The sequence below is a fragment of the Trichosurus vulpecula genome, chromosome 4 (genome assembly GCF_011100635.1).
Source record: "Trichosurus vulpecula isolate mTriVul1 chromosome 4, mTriVul1.pri, whole genome shotgun sequence".
Taxonomy (NCBI): domain Eukaryota; kingdom Metazoa; phylum Chordata; class Mammalia; order Diprotodontia; family Phalangeridae; genus Trichosurus; species Trichosurus vulpecula.
The window spans coordinates 199,772,818-199,790,244 of NC_050576.1; the positions used below are offsets into that span (position 1 = coordinate 199,772,818).

Genomic DNA, 17,427 nt, shown 5'->3' on the forward strand with positions numbered 1-17,427 from the left:
AAATATATTATCCCATAGCGTTATAAGAGAGACAGTCCATCATAGTGAACAGAGTTGGCCTCAAATCCAGGAAGACCTGGGTTCAAGTCCTGCCTCTGGGACATACAGGCTTAACCTCTCAGATGTCTAGGCAACTCTCTAAGGCTGTAATTTGCAGAGAAGGTGCTAACCTGCCTTGGTAGAAGGAATTTCTTCACCTGGGGGTTCCCGTACTAATGAAATCACAGTTGGAGTTCCTTTGCTCATCATTAAGTGTTTTACATATCATTTTATTTGATCCTCAGAAGAGTTCTGTGAAGTAGATAAAACTAATTATAATTGACATTTGTATCGTGTTTTATAGTTAGCAAAGCACTTCGTGTAACATATAAAGTGGCAATGCATGATGGAAGGGCTCCCTTACCTACCCTGGAGAGCAGGCACAGATATCTTCTGACTGCTACCTGTCAGCTATGATAATTCTTAGTTGGCTGAGCTGGAACCCCCACTTAACAGGGCAATCCCCATCCCTAAAGGCTCCTATTCCTGCTGGCTGCTAGATGTAAGGAGGACTCTTGGCTCGGAGGGTGGGGGGAAGGGGGAATGCCTTTCCCCTACAAGGTGGAAAGCTGTAAACTTAGAGCCTCTTAGAAGAAGCCTTAATCTAGGCTGGGGCTGTCCCTTCTTTGTATCTTCTCTGATTCGGTACAGGGCCTTGTGAGGTCTCCAAAGGCAGCTGGCTCTTTCCTGGGCACTGGGGCATCAGGGTATCAGCTTCCAGAGCAGTTGGGGCGTAAATAGTGGCAGAGGTTGACCCAGCCAGCCAAGAGGGAAAGATGAAAGATTTTAAGAGATAAGAAAGAATTCACTTAGCACTGATAGGCTATACAGCATGGAGGTAAAATGTGAAATAGTTAATGAGTAGCACTGTTAAAAATGTCTCAGTGAGGCCTCTTAAGGGATTATAATCATTCTGTGATTCTTTTCTGCTTGGCATTCTTCTTCGTGGGAATAAAACTGCCTATGTCATACCTGATTCATCTTTGTTTGTATTCTGGGTATGTTTTTTTACCTCCTCCCAACCCTGACTCTCCTACTGGGAAGAACCCCTTAGACTAGGACCAAAAATAGAGTTGTTTATGTGACTAATGTGGGAATATATTTTGGATGACTTATAATAGGTATTGTATTTCTTATCTCCTCAATGGGTTGGAGAGGGGTAGTGGGAGAAAATTTGAAACTGAAAATAAAAATTTTTGAAAAATGGAAACAAACAAACAAAAAAAGGAATTGTTCCTCTAGATTGAAGTGACCTCATCCACCCAAGTTTACAAAGCAGCTAGGTGGTATAGATAGAGAGCTGTGCCTGGAGTCAGGAAGACCCAAGTTCAAATCCAGCCACCCACACCTACTAGCTGTGAGAGCCTGAGCAAATCACTTCACCCCTATCCCTCCAGCTCTCCAGAAAGTACCAGGGAGAGCTATTTTCTTGGCTCCATCTATCTCTCATGTGCTGGTCCCTGACTTCCTTTTCCCACAGAGAATTCTCATCGTATCCAGAGAAGCCATAGTGATTGCTTCCTGGGTGGCTTCTACTTCCTCATGGGATAAGCTGCCTCATCCCTGAAGACAAGACAGTTCTGGGAACACTCCAAGGAACAAGAAGATCATAAACTCATAGGATCCAGGTCAGAGATTTAGAACTTGAATGGACTCTAGAGACCATCTAATCTAACCTCTCATTTTGCAGATGAGGAAACGGAGACCTAGAGAGAGTAAATGACTTGCCTAAGATAGTAAACAACAGATTGAAGCTCTGAACCTAGGTGCTATGACTTCCAAGTTCAGTGATGTTGTAAGTAACTGAAGAATCTTAAGAAGAATTACAGCCTACTGGCAAGTACCCTATGACTAAATGTGGAGATATCCACAGCTAGACTCATTCCAGTGGAGAACCAGTGCCAGTCCTGGGAATCCTCTAGGGCATGAGACTCAGTAGCACTGGGCAATATGACTAGTGGCTATCTCCCAGCCTAATTCCATCCCACTCTAGAGGGGGAAGAGAATCATTTGTTTGTTAGGCTTGTTAGGGGTGGGCAGGGGAGCCTGACAGAAAGTCAATGGAGGGGCAGCTAGGTGGCACAGCGAGCAGAGCACTGGCCCTGGAGTCAGGAGGACCTGAGTTCAAATCTATCCTCAGACACCTGACACACTTAACTAGCTGTGTGACCTTGGGCAAGTCACTTAACCCCAATTGCCCTGCCTCCCCCCTCCAAAAAAAAAGAAACTCAGTGGAAATCCCAGTTCGAGCATTTGTAAAGACCTGGATTTGGATCCTTGATGCTTCATATCAAAAAGTGGGAAGTAATTCTAGGACCATCTAGAAGATTTATTTTGTCTCTAAATTTTTATTGAAATTTCTTGTTTTTTAAATCTTCATTTTCCAATACCACCCCCTTCATAATAAATAAAACAGAAAAAAGCAAATCGGCAAAACAAAACAAAACAATCAAAATCAGCCAAATCCATGATTACATGCATGTTCCATACCCATAGTACTCCACCTCAAAAAGAAAGGGGGTTGGGGAGTAAAGAGGTGTGTCGTAATGTCTTTGATTGAAGATATTTTAAAGAATTTTGTCTGTTGAGAGCAGGGGAAGGAGATACAAGTTGAAAAAGGGTCATAGCCCAGCAACACCACTACTAGGTCTGTATCCCAAAGAGATAAAAAAAACAAGAGTGAAAGGACCTATATGTACAAAAATATTTACAGCAGCTCTTTTTGTGGTGGCAAAGAATTGGAAATTGAGGAGATACCCATCAATTGGGAAATGGCTGAACAAGTTGTGATCTATGATTGTGATGAAATACCATTGTGCTATAAGAAAGGATGAGCAGGCAGATTTCAGAAAAACCTGTAAAGACTTCCATGAACTGATGTAAAGTGAAGTGAGCAGAACCAGGAGAACACTGTACACAGTAACAGCAATGTTGTATGATGATCATCTGTGAATGGCTTAGCTATTCTCAGCAATTCAATGAGACAAGATAATTCCAAAGGACTTACAATGAAAAACACTATCCATCTCCAGAGAAAGAACTAATGGGAGTCTGAATTCAGATTGAAGCATCCTTTTTAAAAAACTTTTTTTTTTTGGTCTCTGTTTTCTTTTACAACATGACTTACATGGAAATACGTTTTACATGACTGCCATGTATAACTTATATCAAATTGCCTGCCTTCTCAATGAGAGGAGAGAATTTGGAACTCAAATTAAAAAAAACACAAATATTAAAAATTGTTTTTAAATGTAAGTGGGAGGAAAATAAAGTATTAAAATGAGAAAAAGAAAAAGGGTCTTTGGACCCTTGGCAGAAAATTTGGCACCAGATGCTGGGCAGGAAGAGGACTGGCCTGAACTTAGGTTCAAATCCTAGCTCTGCTTCTTATAAGCTGAATGACCTTGGATAAGTCACTTAACCTGTTTATTTATAAAAGAGTAATTAAAATACTTGATATGCAAGGTTTCTATGAAGAGCAAAGGAGATGATATATGTAAAGGTGCTCTAAAAAGTATTGTTAACTCATATGTCAAAGGAATAAATTAGACCCAATGGTTTCTAAGGTCCCTTCTCTCACATTCTATGATTCTATAATTCATCCCACCAACCAGCTGTGTGACCTTGGGCAAGTCATTAGACCTCAGGTTCTACTTGAGTAAAATGAGGTTAGATTAAATGATCTCTAAGAGCCATTTTTCAGCACTAACACCCTGGTCCTAGGAGTCAGGACTCAAATGAGCATGAAGCCCCTGACCCCACTCCTTCAGGCTCATGGTAAGTGACTTTATGTTTCCAATCCCTCCCCCTTTCAGGGAACTCACCTCCAGCATGGAGTAATGAGATCAGGATGGAAGGGAACCAGGATGTCTCACTGTTGCTGGCTTGGAAATCATGCTGCAGGTCAGCGAAGAAGATGCCAATACAAGTAGGGAAGCCCAGTGTCAGGCCCTGGACCACGATGGTGCCCAGCAACACCACCCAAGACCATCTGCTCTCTGTCTGTTCTTGGTCCTGAGGCATTCTCTCCTGCAGGAGTCACCTATGTTCCGGGAGGAGAAAGAAGAGGTCAGGAATCAGGCCGGTGGCAGCCTGGGCAGCTTGCCTTCCCTTTTGGCCACCTGCCACATTCACAGGAAGAGCCCGAACCCACACAACAGAAACCTTTCCACCTTTGTAGGCGTAGTGTCTAGGGCTACCCAGGTTCCCCTAAGGGAGCACCACCCTCTGAGAGGGTGCAATTGGCCCACACTTTGGCTCCCAATCTGCTTTGACCCATTTCCTGGAGCCAGGTAGGCAGGAGATAAGGGAGGGGCCTGTAGAGAGTGAATGGGAACAGGAACATCTGTATGAGGATGAATGGGGCAGAGTGAACAAAACCTGAAGCCAGGCCGATTCTCTGAGAAGGCTCAATTCTCTACCCATCTCTCCCCCAAAAGTTTAGAGCTGAAAAGGAATCTCGGCCAATACCATTTAACAGAGAAGTCAACTGAGCAGAAAGGATTTAATTATGGGCCCACAGGTTATAGGGAGCAGAGGGGAAATTTGAAACTAATTCTTTTGATTCCAATCCATCAACAGGGAAAGGGGCACTCACTCACTCTACCATGATCCTGACCCCAAGCTCACAGGTGCACAAGGAAGAAAAGTTAAAAGCTTCCCTACCCAGGCTCTCTTTATGTTAAAGTTGATTATGGTTTTTACTTTCAGGTGTTTGCTGAAGCAAGCCAATTACAGCCTTAAAATTGGCCCTCATTTGCCTTGAGAATGCAAGGGAAAACCAATTAAAAAATTAATCCTATACGGGTACTTACCAACCTTTGAATACCCCTTGTTCTGCCACTAACTAGCTGTGTGACAACCTTCCCCTACTATCCCCCACCTCCATTAGTTACTCTCTCCCAGAACCTGTTTCCTCCTTTGTTGGACTAAAAGACCTCTAAGCTCTTTTCTCATTCTGCTGGAATCCTAGCAAGGTTTTAGAACTGAAACCACCCCCAATTCCCCCTCCCCCCTCCAAGATTCCACATCACTCTTGAAAATAGAATTTACTAATGCCCAAATTAGGACCTTACAGAGTATTGTGAGAATCAAAGGAGATATTAAAGCTTCGTGTAGCCCTTAAAAGTGCTAAATAAATGCCAGTTATTACTACTGTTAATTCTTTTGAATGATTCTACATTCCATAGCCCACAAATGCAATTCAAGGTTACACACCATTCATTCATTCAACAAACTTTGATGGGGGAAGATATACAGATGATATATATATATATAAAATTTATATTCATGATGATCTGCCACAAACATATAATTTATTAAGTGCCTACTGTATGGAAGGTATGCATGCAGATACCCAGATGTACGTTTGAGCAGGGCACAAACAAATCAGGGTCAAGGCTTCTGTGGAGGGGCCCACTAGACATTTCAGATACAGAAGGGATGTCAGAGATTACATAGTTCAACCCCCTCATTTTTACAGAGGAGGGATCAAAGGCCCAGAGAAGTTCCTAAAGTAACTCATTCAAGATCCCTCATTAAGTGGTACTAAGTGGCAGAATTGGGATTTGAACTCAGAATTTCTGAGTTTCAACTCAGCACTTACTTCAATATGTATAAGTGGGACAAGAGGGAGTAGGAACCACTTACTCTGAAGCTCTTTAAATATCCTGAGATCTTTAAATCTAACCAACACTGTCTCAGTAAGCATTAATTAAGCCCCCCTACTGTGAGGGGCTATGCTAAGCACTAGAGATGCCAAGACAGGTGAAAGACAGACCCTGCCTGCAAGGAGCTCACAACCTAATATGGGAGACAACATGCAAACAGCTATGTTTAAGTGAGCTAAGTGGAAGATAAACAGGAAATAGTCCAGAGGAAGGCACTGGAATTAAGGAGAAAGATTTCTGGTGGTGGTGGTGGTATTTAGTCATTTCAGTCCTGTCAACTCTTCATGATCCATTTGGGGTTTCCTTGGCAAAAATATTAGAGCGGTTTGTCATTTCCCTCTCCAACTCATTTGACAGATGAGGAAACAGAAGCAAACAGGGTTGAGTGACTTGCCCAGGGTCACACAGCTAGTAAAATTTGAACTCAGTTCTTCCTGACTCTAGGCTGAGAGCTCTATCTAATGTGCCACTTACCTACCTTTCCTACAGATTTCCTGTAGAAGGTGGCATTTTACCTGGGACCTGAAGGAAGCCAAGGCATACAGGAGGTAGAGAGGAGAGAGACAGCATTCCAGACATGAGGGGACAGTCTGACAAAATGCCTGGAACTGAGAGATGGAGTGTTTTGTTCTTGGGACAGCCAGAAGACCAGTGTCCCTGGATCAAAAAGTACATGTTAGAGAGTAAGGTGTAAGAAGACTGGAAAGGTATGGGTGAGTCTAGATGATGAAGGGCTTTGAATGCCAAACAGAGCATTTTGTATTTGATTCTGGAGGTGACAAGGAGACACAACAGCTATACCACTGGCTAGGTGGGCATCTTAAGTTCTCCACGCAAGTTACCTCCTGAGCTCTGCAATCCAAGTCTTCCCCAACAGAGTTAGCTTAGTGCCCTAGAAAGAGGTTTGGATTGACATCTTTGTTCCAATCTTGGATCTGCTACCCACTAGTTGATCTTGAGCAAACCCTTGAGCAGACCCTCAGTTTCTTCATCTTGAAATGAAAGGGTTGGATCTCAAAGGTCTCTTCTAACTTTGACATCATAAGATCGTTAGATTCCCCTCCTCAAATAGTTCCAGCCTCAAAAACAAAGTTAGTGCCCTCTTCTCAGCACGAACCTATGTCCTGCTTCCTTCCTTTCTCCTAATTCAATAACTCCCTTTGTCTCACCTGTGGCAGCCCAGAAGTGAATGGATCAGAGGCAGTGACCCCGACTCACCAAAGTAAGGGTGCTTTGGAAAATAAGGGTAGTCAGAGAAGCAAGCAACAACTGTCTCTAGGAAGGAGGCTGGTGGTGCAGTGGTTAGAGCATGAGGCTTGGGATCGGGAAGACTCATCTTCCCAAGTTCAAATCTGGCCTCACTACTAGCTGTATGATCTTTGGCCTGTCACTTAATCCTGTTTGCCTCAGTTTCCTCCTCTGTTAAAATGAGCTGGAGAAGAAAATGGCAAACCACTCCAGTAACTTTGCCAAAAAACTCCAAATGAGGTCATGGAGAGTTGGACACAACCAAACAAAAGGAGAGAGACTATAACTGGGGTGCACTTCGGCTGCCTTCCTCATCTCACCATTTAAGAACATCATCAGAAACACCCAAACACTTCCCTGCCACCTGCTCAAGCCATTATCAACACCACCCGAAGCTGACATTTAATCCTTGGGACTGAGTGTTCTGTCTGAAGGTGCTTCCTTTAAGGAGTCACTGAAATTCCTTCAGAAGCCTTGGGAGGCCCCTTTCCTCTGCACAAATCCATGCTCCACCTGTCCCCTGCCTCCCTCTCTCCCCCATCAGAAGATCTAGCTGGAGGTGGTTAAACTGACACCTGTGGTATAGCAGCCTGCCTGTGTCTGCCCTGAGGGTTTCATCACCAAAATTCTCCTGACTTCTGGTTTGCAGCCCCTTCCATTCCCTTCCTCCTCATCTCCCATAGCTATCCCCACCCCCATTCCAAGGACCAGTGACTAGAGCATACTCTTTGGGAATGATGTTCCCCTTCATTTATTTTAGGATTTGTTTCCTCAGCAAGTTTGAAAGGTCAAGGCCATCAGCCAACCCTACTCTGTTCCTACCCTGATTGTTATTCAGGCTTACTCAGACCTCTAACCTATCTATAAATCCAGCCCTACACTAATGTCCCAGCCCCTGATTTCCTTCCTCTGCCTTTTTCTTTCCTCTCCCTTTTTTTCCTTTTCTTTCTTTGGATCACTGCCTGTTCATTCTTTTATGATTTGTCATTTTTTAAATATATAAATGACAAACATCAGCAAATATAAACATTTTCTTAATAGAAAAAGAGATCAGCTAGGTGGCACAGTGGATAGAGTACAGGACCTGGAATCAGAAGACATCTCCAGGGGCACCTAGGTTGTGAAGTGAGTAGAGCACCAGCCCTGGAGTCAGGAGGACCTGAATTCAAATATGACCTCAGACACTTGACACACTTACTAGCTGTGTGACCTTGGGCAAGTCACTTAACCCCAATTACCCTGCCTTCTCCCCTGCCAAAAAAAAAAAAAAAGACATCTCCATCTTCCTGTGTTCAAATCTGGCCTCAGACACTTAGCAGCTGTGGGACTTCGGGCAAGTCACTTAACCCTGTTTGCCTCATTTTTCTCTTCTGTAAAAATGAACTGGAGAAGGAAATAGCAAACCTCCAGCATCTTTACCAAGAAATCCCAAATGGGGTCATGAAGAGTTAGACACATGATTGAGGCAGCTAGATGGTACAGTGGATGAAATGCTGGATTTAGATAAGTCAGTGAGACAAATTCAAATGCAGCCTAAAGGCCTTATTAGTTTTGAGATCATGGATGAGTCACTTAACATCTGTCTGCCTCAGTTTTCTCATCTGTAAAATGAGGGTGATAATAATAGTCCCTTCCTCCCAGGGTTGTTGTAAGGATAAAACGAGATATTTATAAAGTGCTTGACAAACTTTAAAGCACCATATAAGTGATAGCTATCATGTTACACACAGCTTGGCTTTTTTAGAAAGTATGTATTAAATTTATTGTAGTAGTCCCAACACTATCCTGCTTAATGTGTCCCTTTCTGAACACACACACACACACACACACACACAGAGTTTTGGTTTCACTATCACTTCTCCCCCTCCCCCCCTCCAAAAAATCCCTTTTATAACAAATGAGTAAAGCAAAACAAATCCATATACTGTCCCTGTCTAAAAATGTTTATCTTTTTCTGTACCTCTAGTCAATCATCTCAATTATAAGAATTGGAAAACAAAATTCATTGTCAGTCCTCTGGAGGGGTATCTGGTCTTTGCACCAGTCATAGCTCTCAAGTCTTTCACAGTGGTTTTCTTTTACAATTATTGTATAAATTGTTCTACTGGTTTGCTTACCTGACTCTGCATCAATTCATACAAATCTTCCCAAGATTCTCAGAATCTGCCCTCTATGTTCTTTCTTACACCACAATAATACTCCATCACATTACTATGCTAACTTTTGTTCAACCATTCTCCACCTAATGGATAGCCATTTTGTTTACGATAACCAAAAGTACTGCTATAAACATTTTTTGTATATATGGTTCCTTTCCTTCTTTCTTAAAGCATAGTAGAGACAGCTCTTGCTTTATGTAAGTGAACCATTCCATAGACTTCTACTTAAGCAATTTTGGCGGGGGCGGGGGGCACATGGAGAAGGGAAGGAGGGAGGCAAGGAGGACATGTGGGGTCTGGGGGACAGAGAAGATAGAGAAGGATTGGGAGAGAACATGTATGTGGGGGGGCAGACGTGGGGGCGGGACAGGCACATAGACAGGAGAGGATGGGTGACAGTCTGGCTGACTGGCAGAGTGGGGAAAAGGTCTCTTTGGGTCATGGAGGTCTCCAGACATGTTCCCAATCTGGCAGCAGCAGCAGTGGCAATCTCTCAGCACTTACCTATACACTACTTTCACTTGGAGGGTTTTTTTAAAAAGGGTTTGGTTTTTATCTCGGTCGGGGTGAGTGGGACAGAAAGCACAGTACTGCACAGTAAAATTAATTTTTTTTGAATGACTTCTTTCAGAATTCTTTGATAAGGTCAAATGCACATAATGTAAATTTACATAAAGAACTGCCTGTGATGGTATCTTTGGGTCTAAAGGTATGCAGTTTAGTGACTTTTTTGGATATAGTTCCAAAATGTCTGGAACAATTCATAGCTCTACCAACTCTGCATCAGTTTGTCACCTCACAACTCCTTCAATTGTTATTATCCCTTCTGTTATATTTCCCAATATAATGGGTTTGAAGTAGAGCTTCAGAGTCGTTTTGATTTGTATTTCTCTTGTTAGAGATTTGGAGCATTTTTATTTGGTTGATAGCTCCATTCCTTTAAAAACTTACTCATGTCCTTTGACCATTTATATATGGAATTAGCTATTATGTATCTATATCAGACTTTGTTCCCAATTAAGCCCTTTCCTTCTAATTTGAACTATGGATTCTATTAAAATGTAACTATAAAATATGTAACATTTGGGAGTCCAGTTAACAAGACACATACTGGAATTATATGAATACATATACAAAAAGCTCTCTATAGAAAGAAAGACAGGACTAAAGAATCGAAGAGTAAATCATACCAATAAAATTCAAATAACAATATATAGATTCAGTACCAATCATTCTACCAAAGGTTACTTAGTAGAACAAGAAAAATAAGAAAATTAATAAAAAGTAAAGAATCTCAAGAGAAATAATGAAAAAATGGGAAGGAGACATAACAATGCCAGATGTCAAAGTATACCATAAAGTAGTAATCATCAAATCTATCTGGTACTGGCTAAAAAAATAGAAAAGCTGATTGGTAGAACAAGCTGAAACTCACAACTCAAAAGCAATTGAACATAATATACGATTATTATTAATATACTATACTAGTGTTTGGTAAATCTAAGGATTCTAACTACTGGGTTAAAGCCTCACTATTTTGACAAAAACTACTTGAAAACTGGAAAGCAGTCTGGTGGAAACTAGGTTTATTTAAAGCAACATCTCACACACTGTACTACAGTAAGCTCCAAATGGATAGGAGACTTAGATAGAAAAGATCACAGAAACAAATTAGAGGAGCTCAAGTCTGTTTTGCTTTTGACTATTCTCTCCACAGCTTTGCCCTCCCTTTTAAGCCCCCTTCACTATTCTCCTTTTCTCTTTCCTTGTTTATTTCTCATCCACATTCTGTGTGTATATGTATGCGTTCAACCATCATTTGCCTGATTCAGATATAATTGAAGTTCACAAGATTTTTGCCCCCCTCATGTTCCCCTTTCCTCATGTTTGAATCCTTTTTCTCAAGCGCTGCAGTTAAGAAAAGTAGCTAGTTTCTTCCCCTTCTTCCTCACTTATTTCTCATTACTCCTTTTTCTTTTCTTTCTTAAAGTTAGCAAAACAGAACAGAACTGGTGCAGCTAGGTGGTGCAGTGAGTAGAGCACCAGCCCTGGAGTCAGGAGGACCTGAGTTCAAATCTGGCCTCAGACACTCGACACACTTACTAGCTGTGTGACCTTGGGCAAATCACTTAACCCCAATTGCCCTGCAAAAAACAAACAAAACAAAACAAAAACAGAACAGAACAAAAATACACTTGGTCCTTGTTTCTATATGTTACTTAATTCCTTCGGTGACCTTAAAAGACTGTAGAATTCTGAAGAGACATTCCCTTCTCTTCTATTAGAATGTGCTTACTTCATCATTATTTAACTCCTCCCAAATTAGTCAAATATATTTACCTTTCTAAGTTTATCTTGGTCATTCTCCAATTGATAAACGGGCAAAGGACATGAATAGGCAGCTTTCAGATGAGGAAATTAAAGCTATCTATAATCATATGAAAAAATGCTCTAAATCATTATTGATTGGAGAAATACAAATTAAAACAACTCTGAAGTACCACCTCACAGCTATCAGATTGGCTAATATGGCAGAAAATGAAATGATAAATGTTGGAGAAGATGTGGGAAAATTGTGACACTACTGCACTAATGCACTGTTGGTGGAGTTGTGAACTGATCCAACCATTCTGGAGAGCAATTCGGAACTATACCCAAAGGACTATAAAATTGTGCATACTCTTGATCCAGCAATAATACTACTACTAGGTCTGTATCCCAAAGAGATCATAAAAAAGGGAAAAACACCCATATGTACAAAAATATTTACAGCAGCTCTTTTTGTGGTGGCAAAGAATTGGAAATTGAGGGGATACTCATCAATTAGGGAGTGGCTGAAAAAGTTGTGGTATATGTATGTAATGGAATACGATTGTGAAATAATGAGCAGGATGATTTCAGGAAAACCTGGAAAGACTTACATGAACTAATGCTGAGTGAAGCTGAGCAGGACCAGGATAACATTGTACACAGTGAAAGCAACATTGTGTGATGATCAACTATGATAGACTTAGCTCTTCTCAGTAATACAATGATGCAAGACAATTCCAAGACTCATGATGGAAAATTCCACAACCGGACTAAGAACTATGGAGTCTGAATGCAGATTGAAACATACTATTCACTTTTTTTTTGTTTTTTCTTTCTCATGGTTTTTCCCTTTTGTTCTGATTCTTCTTTCACAATCTGACTCATGTGGAAATATGTTAACATGATCATGCATGTATAACCTTTATCTGATTGCTTGCTGTCTTGGGGAGGGTAGAGGGAGAGAGGAGAAAGGGAGAAAAATCTGGAACTCAGAATCTTACAAAAATAGAAATGAATGTTGAAAACTATCTTTAAATGTAATTGGAAAGAAATAAAATACTATTAAGTGGGAAAAAACAAAATAGTATTTACAAAAAAACCCCACAAACCCAAGTTTATCTTGGCTCTTATGTTTGCATTTCAAAGTTTCCGTGTAGTTACTGCCTTTTCATCAAGAAGGCTTTGAAAGTCTTCTATTAAAAGTTATTTTTTCCTTCCCACCTCCATAGGATTTTACGCAGTTTTGCAGATTGTTATTCTTTTTATTTCTAAGCCTTTAGCTTTTGCCTTTTCAGATATCAAATTCCAAGATTTTCTCTCTAATAATGTAGTTGTGGCATAGTCTTCTGTCATCATGACTGGTTCCTTGGTATTTGAACTCTTTCTGGCTACCTGTAGTATTCTTTGACTTGGAGGCTGTAGATTTTGGCTATGTTATTCAAGGGATTTTCAGTTTGGAGTTTCTTTCAGGCAGTGATCAATGCATTCACTCTATTTTCACTTTGCCTTTTGGTTCTAATAAATTGGAGTAATTTTCTTGAAATATAGCAACCAGATTTTTTGTTTGGTCATGATTTTCAGGGAAGCCAATGCTTCTTAAAGCATCCATTTTCCGAATCAATTGTTTTTGATAGCAGATGCCTACATTTTCTTTTATTTTTTCAATCTTTTGACTGTTAAAACATTTCTTTTCTTATATCACTGAATTCTTATTATACCTTCTATTTTTTCAAAGACCAACTTTCAAATAATTAATTTTTTCAATGGTCAATTAATCAAGGAGTCCATTTTCAAGGAGTCTACTACTTGGGCAAGGTTTTCCACCTTTTATTCCAATTTTCTGAATTTTTTCCTCCACAGAGTTCTTATTCTAACTTTACTTTTTTTAAATCTCTTGTTACATTTCTCCTAGTCATTTTATTTTAGTCATTGTGGCATCTACTATAGTATTTGTTATGGAGTTACTCTGTCTAGGTTTACCTCTTGGGCTTCTCTTAATCTACAATCTGTCTTAGTTATATTTGGTGGATTTTTAAAAATTTACTTATCAATAATAAATTCTATTGCTACTCCAGAAGGTGGAATAGAATAATATAATAATGAATTCTATCACTAGTCCACAATGTATTTTGAATCAAAGCCTGGGGGATGGGGAGAGAGGGTGGGGGTCCTTGGATACCCAACTGATATTCAGGGCTGGGTAGGGGCAAGGCAGGAAGTGTAAAGGGAGCAGTAGCAGAGGATACACTGGATCTTGTTGTTTTGACTACTGGCTCCTGAGTCTGTGGTTCAAGAGACTGGAAGGGAAGGAAAACAGTCAATCTAGACTTCTTGGGCGCTGGAAGGTTCTGGCCTTACTAGGTTTCTTAAGGGTTTAGGGTCAGGAGTAATGGAGGGTCCAGGTTTTTTTTGCCCCACCTTTGGCTCCTACTCCAACCCCTTGGTTTTCAGGAGTCTCCCAAACTGATTTCAGACCACATTCAGGATAGGACAACTTTCAGCTCTAAGTTCCCCTAGGGGCAGGTACCCAGAAACTTTCAGCATATCTTTCATCCTGGCCTTTGTCAAGTACCTTCACTACCCTCAACATGCTGCTTCTCCCCTTTCTTCACCCTGCCTCCTTTTTTCTAATCATCTTTACATGTTTCTTCCTTCCCCCCCCCCCCCCCTTCTTTCTGGATTTGGAGTCAAAACACCTGGGTTTGAATCTCAGTTCTGTGTGACCTTGGGAAAAATCACATCCCCTCTCTGCCTCTGTTTTGTCACCACTAAAGTGAGGTTAGATTAAATGACCTTTTGGGTGCCTTCCATCTTCAAACCTAATAGCTACTGCATCTAAGCTTTTTCAGAAGCCCCTTCTCCAAAATCCCTTTAAGAATCCCACACATGGATAGAGACTGCTTTGCTCACCAGGACTTATTAGCCAGCCTCTCTCCTACAAATCAGTTCCCTGTATATTTCAGGAATTTCAGGTTGGTGTGAGGGATGACAAACAGTATTGCCCATTACATCAATATTGACCACGACTAATAAAATCATGCTAATCCATATGCAAAAATTTCCTAGTTACTTAGGCTGAGAACTAGGCCTCACTTTTCACTGACATATGTCACTCTAACCATTGGCAGAGGTGATGCCTGAGAAAACAGGTCCTTCTGGTTGTCTGGGACTATCCCAAGAGACCAAGTGATGGCATACCTACCTAAGCAGGGCCAAATGTCTACAGCATTACAACTACAGGGAAGAAAGAAATGGGTGACTCAGTTTCCCTATTTGCATTATCTATATCTTCCAGGGACGCCTCTTTCTATTCATCAGAGAAAAGCAGATGTAGTGAACAATCTTCCTGGCCTATGTTTTCCAGAAAAGACAGCAGCCAGGCCCTCCTACTCTTACCTTGAGGGTTCTAAAGTCACTCACTGCCCTACATATAGAGCTAAGCCTGTCAGGGCAAAGGGAAGTGCTTCCCCATCTTAGATCTCTAGACAAAGGTTCCAGATTCTTTACCCTCTTTGACAAATCTGTGCATCGGTCTGCACAGGATGGCTTAAGGAAAACATAATTGTTACTCTTCTAAAGTCTTTTTCCCAATAAGGTATTCTAGCCTCCTGACTTTTTCTCCCTGACACCTCCTTATCTAAATACAGTGCAATGCTAGACTGTACACCCTGTTCCTTGCCCTTTCTACGGGTCTCAAGTACACATCACTATAAACCTACAGAGAACATAAGGACAAAATGAGATAGATCCATGCTCCTCATGTAGAGACCCTAAAGTAAAAAATCAGATTCACAAGTGAACAATTGGGGTTTCATGTTTGTGAATGTCATGTCTCAAACTATGGGGATCCCCCTTCTTTTCCTACCCATTGTCCAGCCTGTGTCTTTTCCAGAAAACAAACTTGGGTGGTTGTCACCCCCTGGAGGCTGCTAGAGGCCAAAAGGCTCCTCAACCATTGCCTGCTCCCCCCCAACCTAGAATAGGCATCAAGTAGGTTCTGAAGGTTTAAGTCTGGACCCCTGAGACAGGGCTCAGTATTCGAGTTAGTTCTTGCCTATCCCAACGATTCCAGGGATTAGAGTTTGTACTTACCAGGCCCCAGGGACTGGCAACAAATTAAGAGGCACACCTAGCATGGGATCTCCCTTTTTCTGGACTCCTCCAAGGGACAGAGAAACTAGCCTGAGATTTCCGGATTCTATTGTTGCCAAGGGAACCCAAACAAGTCACTGACCTCTCTTCCCCCCTTCCCAGCTCTTAAAACGTGACCCCAGATGTTCCTAGCATGGCGTGGATAAGGGGAGAAGTGCAGAAAACATCCAGAAAGTGGAGGAAAGGCAAGCTTAGGCAATGAATAGTGCCTGGCAGATAGACAACTAATAAATGCTTTTTTGACTGATCAGGCAAGAGACATTTGGACCCGGGTGAACCCTGCAGATGGAGGATTTCTCCATCTCCTCAAGGATATGGGAAGCAGACTTGCAGGAGAGAGACTGACTGAGAAAAAAGTACTGGTGAGCTCTAATCTCTGCTTTGTGACCCTTCTCAGTTGTCTTCAGTTTTCACCTTACCTGCCTCTGGGCTGGGGGGCTCCTCCTACCCTGAGATTTAAAGGCAACAGCTGGATTTGCAGGAAGGGGCAAAGTAGCATGCTTTGGGAGTCACTGATGCAGGCAGTCCGAGTCCACTGGGTTCCCAGGAGAAAATTGCCCACCCCACCCCATTCCAACTCCCACAGGTGTGTCTCCCAAAGTAAACCCTGCTCCAGAAAGGACGAGACGTTTTCTAAGAGCCAGGAAAACGTGTGTTCTGGCCCCCAAGCTAGCATTGCCCTCTTGGCTCCTTAAACAATGATTATCGCGCCTTTTAGAATTAAAAACAGCAACCACAAAATAATGAATCAAGAAAGGCAGGATGGATTAGGCAAGACTGGCTAGGGGGTGAGTTTGCTGCCAAGTCCCAGTGTCATCAAAAGGGTAGAGGATCCCATGCCCGGCCTCCATCCCTCCCAACCTTTATCTTCCACCCCAGGCTTAGCGCGGCTTTTTAAAGGAATCTTTCCCGGAATCTTGGGCTGCGGGGGTAGGGTGGGGGTTAAAATGCGGGGATCCCCAGCTATGGGGCGGGGTGCGGAGTGGGAAGCAGCGGGAGGTGTTAACCCATTGGGGGTGGGGTGGGGGCTTCGGCGGGGGAAAGGTCCCTGCCTCCCCGTTCGGCTCACCGGTTCACACAGGGCCCCCATGCAGAGTGACTCCGGAGCTAGTGTCTCCTCTCCCTTTCTTGCAAAGCAGGGAAACCGTTTTCTGCAGCAGGTCTCTGGTCTCCCGTCTCCGGTCTCCCCCCTACCCCCAACCCCCGCTCCCCACCTCTAGCTTTATTCTTCCCTCCTCTCTCCTCCTTTCCCCGCCCCAAGTGGGAGGGTTAAAAGGAAAGGAGGAGACTCGGGCCAGCCTAGGCGGTGTTAGGTCCGAAGGAGGGGGTTGGGGGGGAGACCAGAGGCTGTTGGGAGCTTTCGTGGAGGAGAAGCGCAAGGACCCCGAGCTTAAACCCCATTCGTCCTACCTAAAGGATTTGGGGCCATCCCAATGCATTAAGTGGGAGGGCGGGGAATTTCCCTGGGAGATGCTGGAAGTGGGGGAGGAGGCCAGGGTAGTTTATGTGTTTGGGGTTTCAGGGAAATGGGTGGTGGAGACCGGGAGTCAGTAGCCCTGGAACTTGCCTTTAGCCAGCCTCCAAAAGACTGGGATTGATTTGCCCACTGATCAGCATCGGAGCTGCATTTCTCCATATTCTGCCCATTCCCACTATCAGCATCACAATACATAGGCCGGAGGGGTAAGCAGCCTGAATAATGGAAAGGCTAGCTTTGGAGCCCGACGAAGTGAATTCCCTGCCCCCAGAGGCCAGGATGCTTTTTGTGTGTGTTCCGGAAGCTAAGAGCTTAGCTTTGGGGCTGGGGATCGGGGGCAGAGAGTGGCCTTGACCCATTCAGACCCCGCTCC

At 42.6% G+C, this 17,427-nt stretch overlaps 1 protein-coding gene across 2 annotated transcripts in view; it reads right to left on the reverse strand.

The window, feature by feature from the left end:
- The window catches only part of SLC16A5 (solute carrier family 16 member 5), a 34,190-nt gene extending 17,408 nt beyond the window's left edge, over positions 1 to 16,782 (reverse strand). Inside the window, exons 1-2 of one of the 2 annotated variants that reach the window (XR_005010120.1) lie at positions 16,647 to 16,756; positions 3,864 to 4,081 (exon numbers count right to left, since the gene is read on the reverse strand). Coding sequence is in view for 1 of the 2 variants with exons in the window: in XM_036753431.1 (XP_036609326.1) it covers positions 3,864 to 4,062 (199 nt within the window). In the remaining variant the exon portion in view is untranslated. Of the gene's footprint in view, positions 1 to 3,863; positions 4,082 to 16,646 lie in introns of both variants that reach the window. The other variant, XM_036753431.1, reaches the window with a different exon arrangement.
- Positions 16,783 to 17,427: the final 645 nt, after the last annotated feature.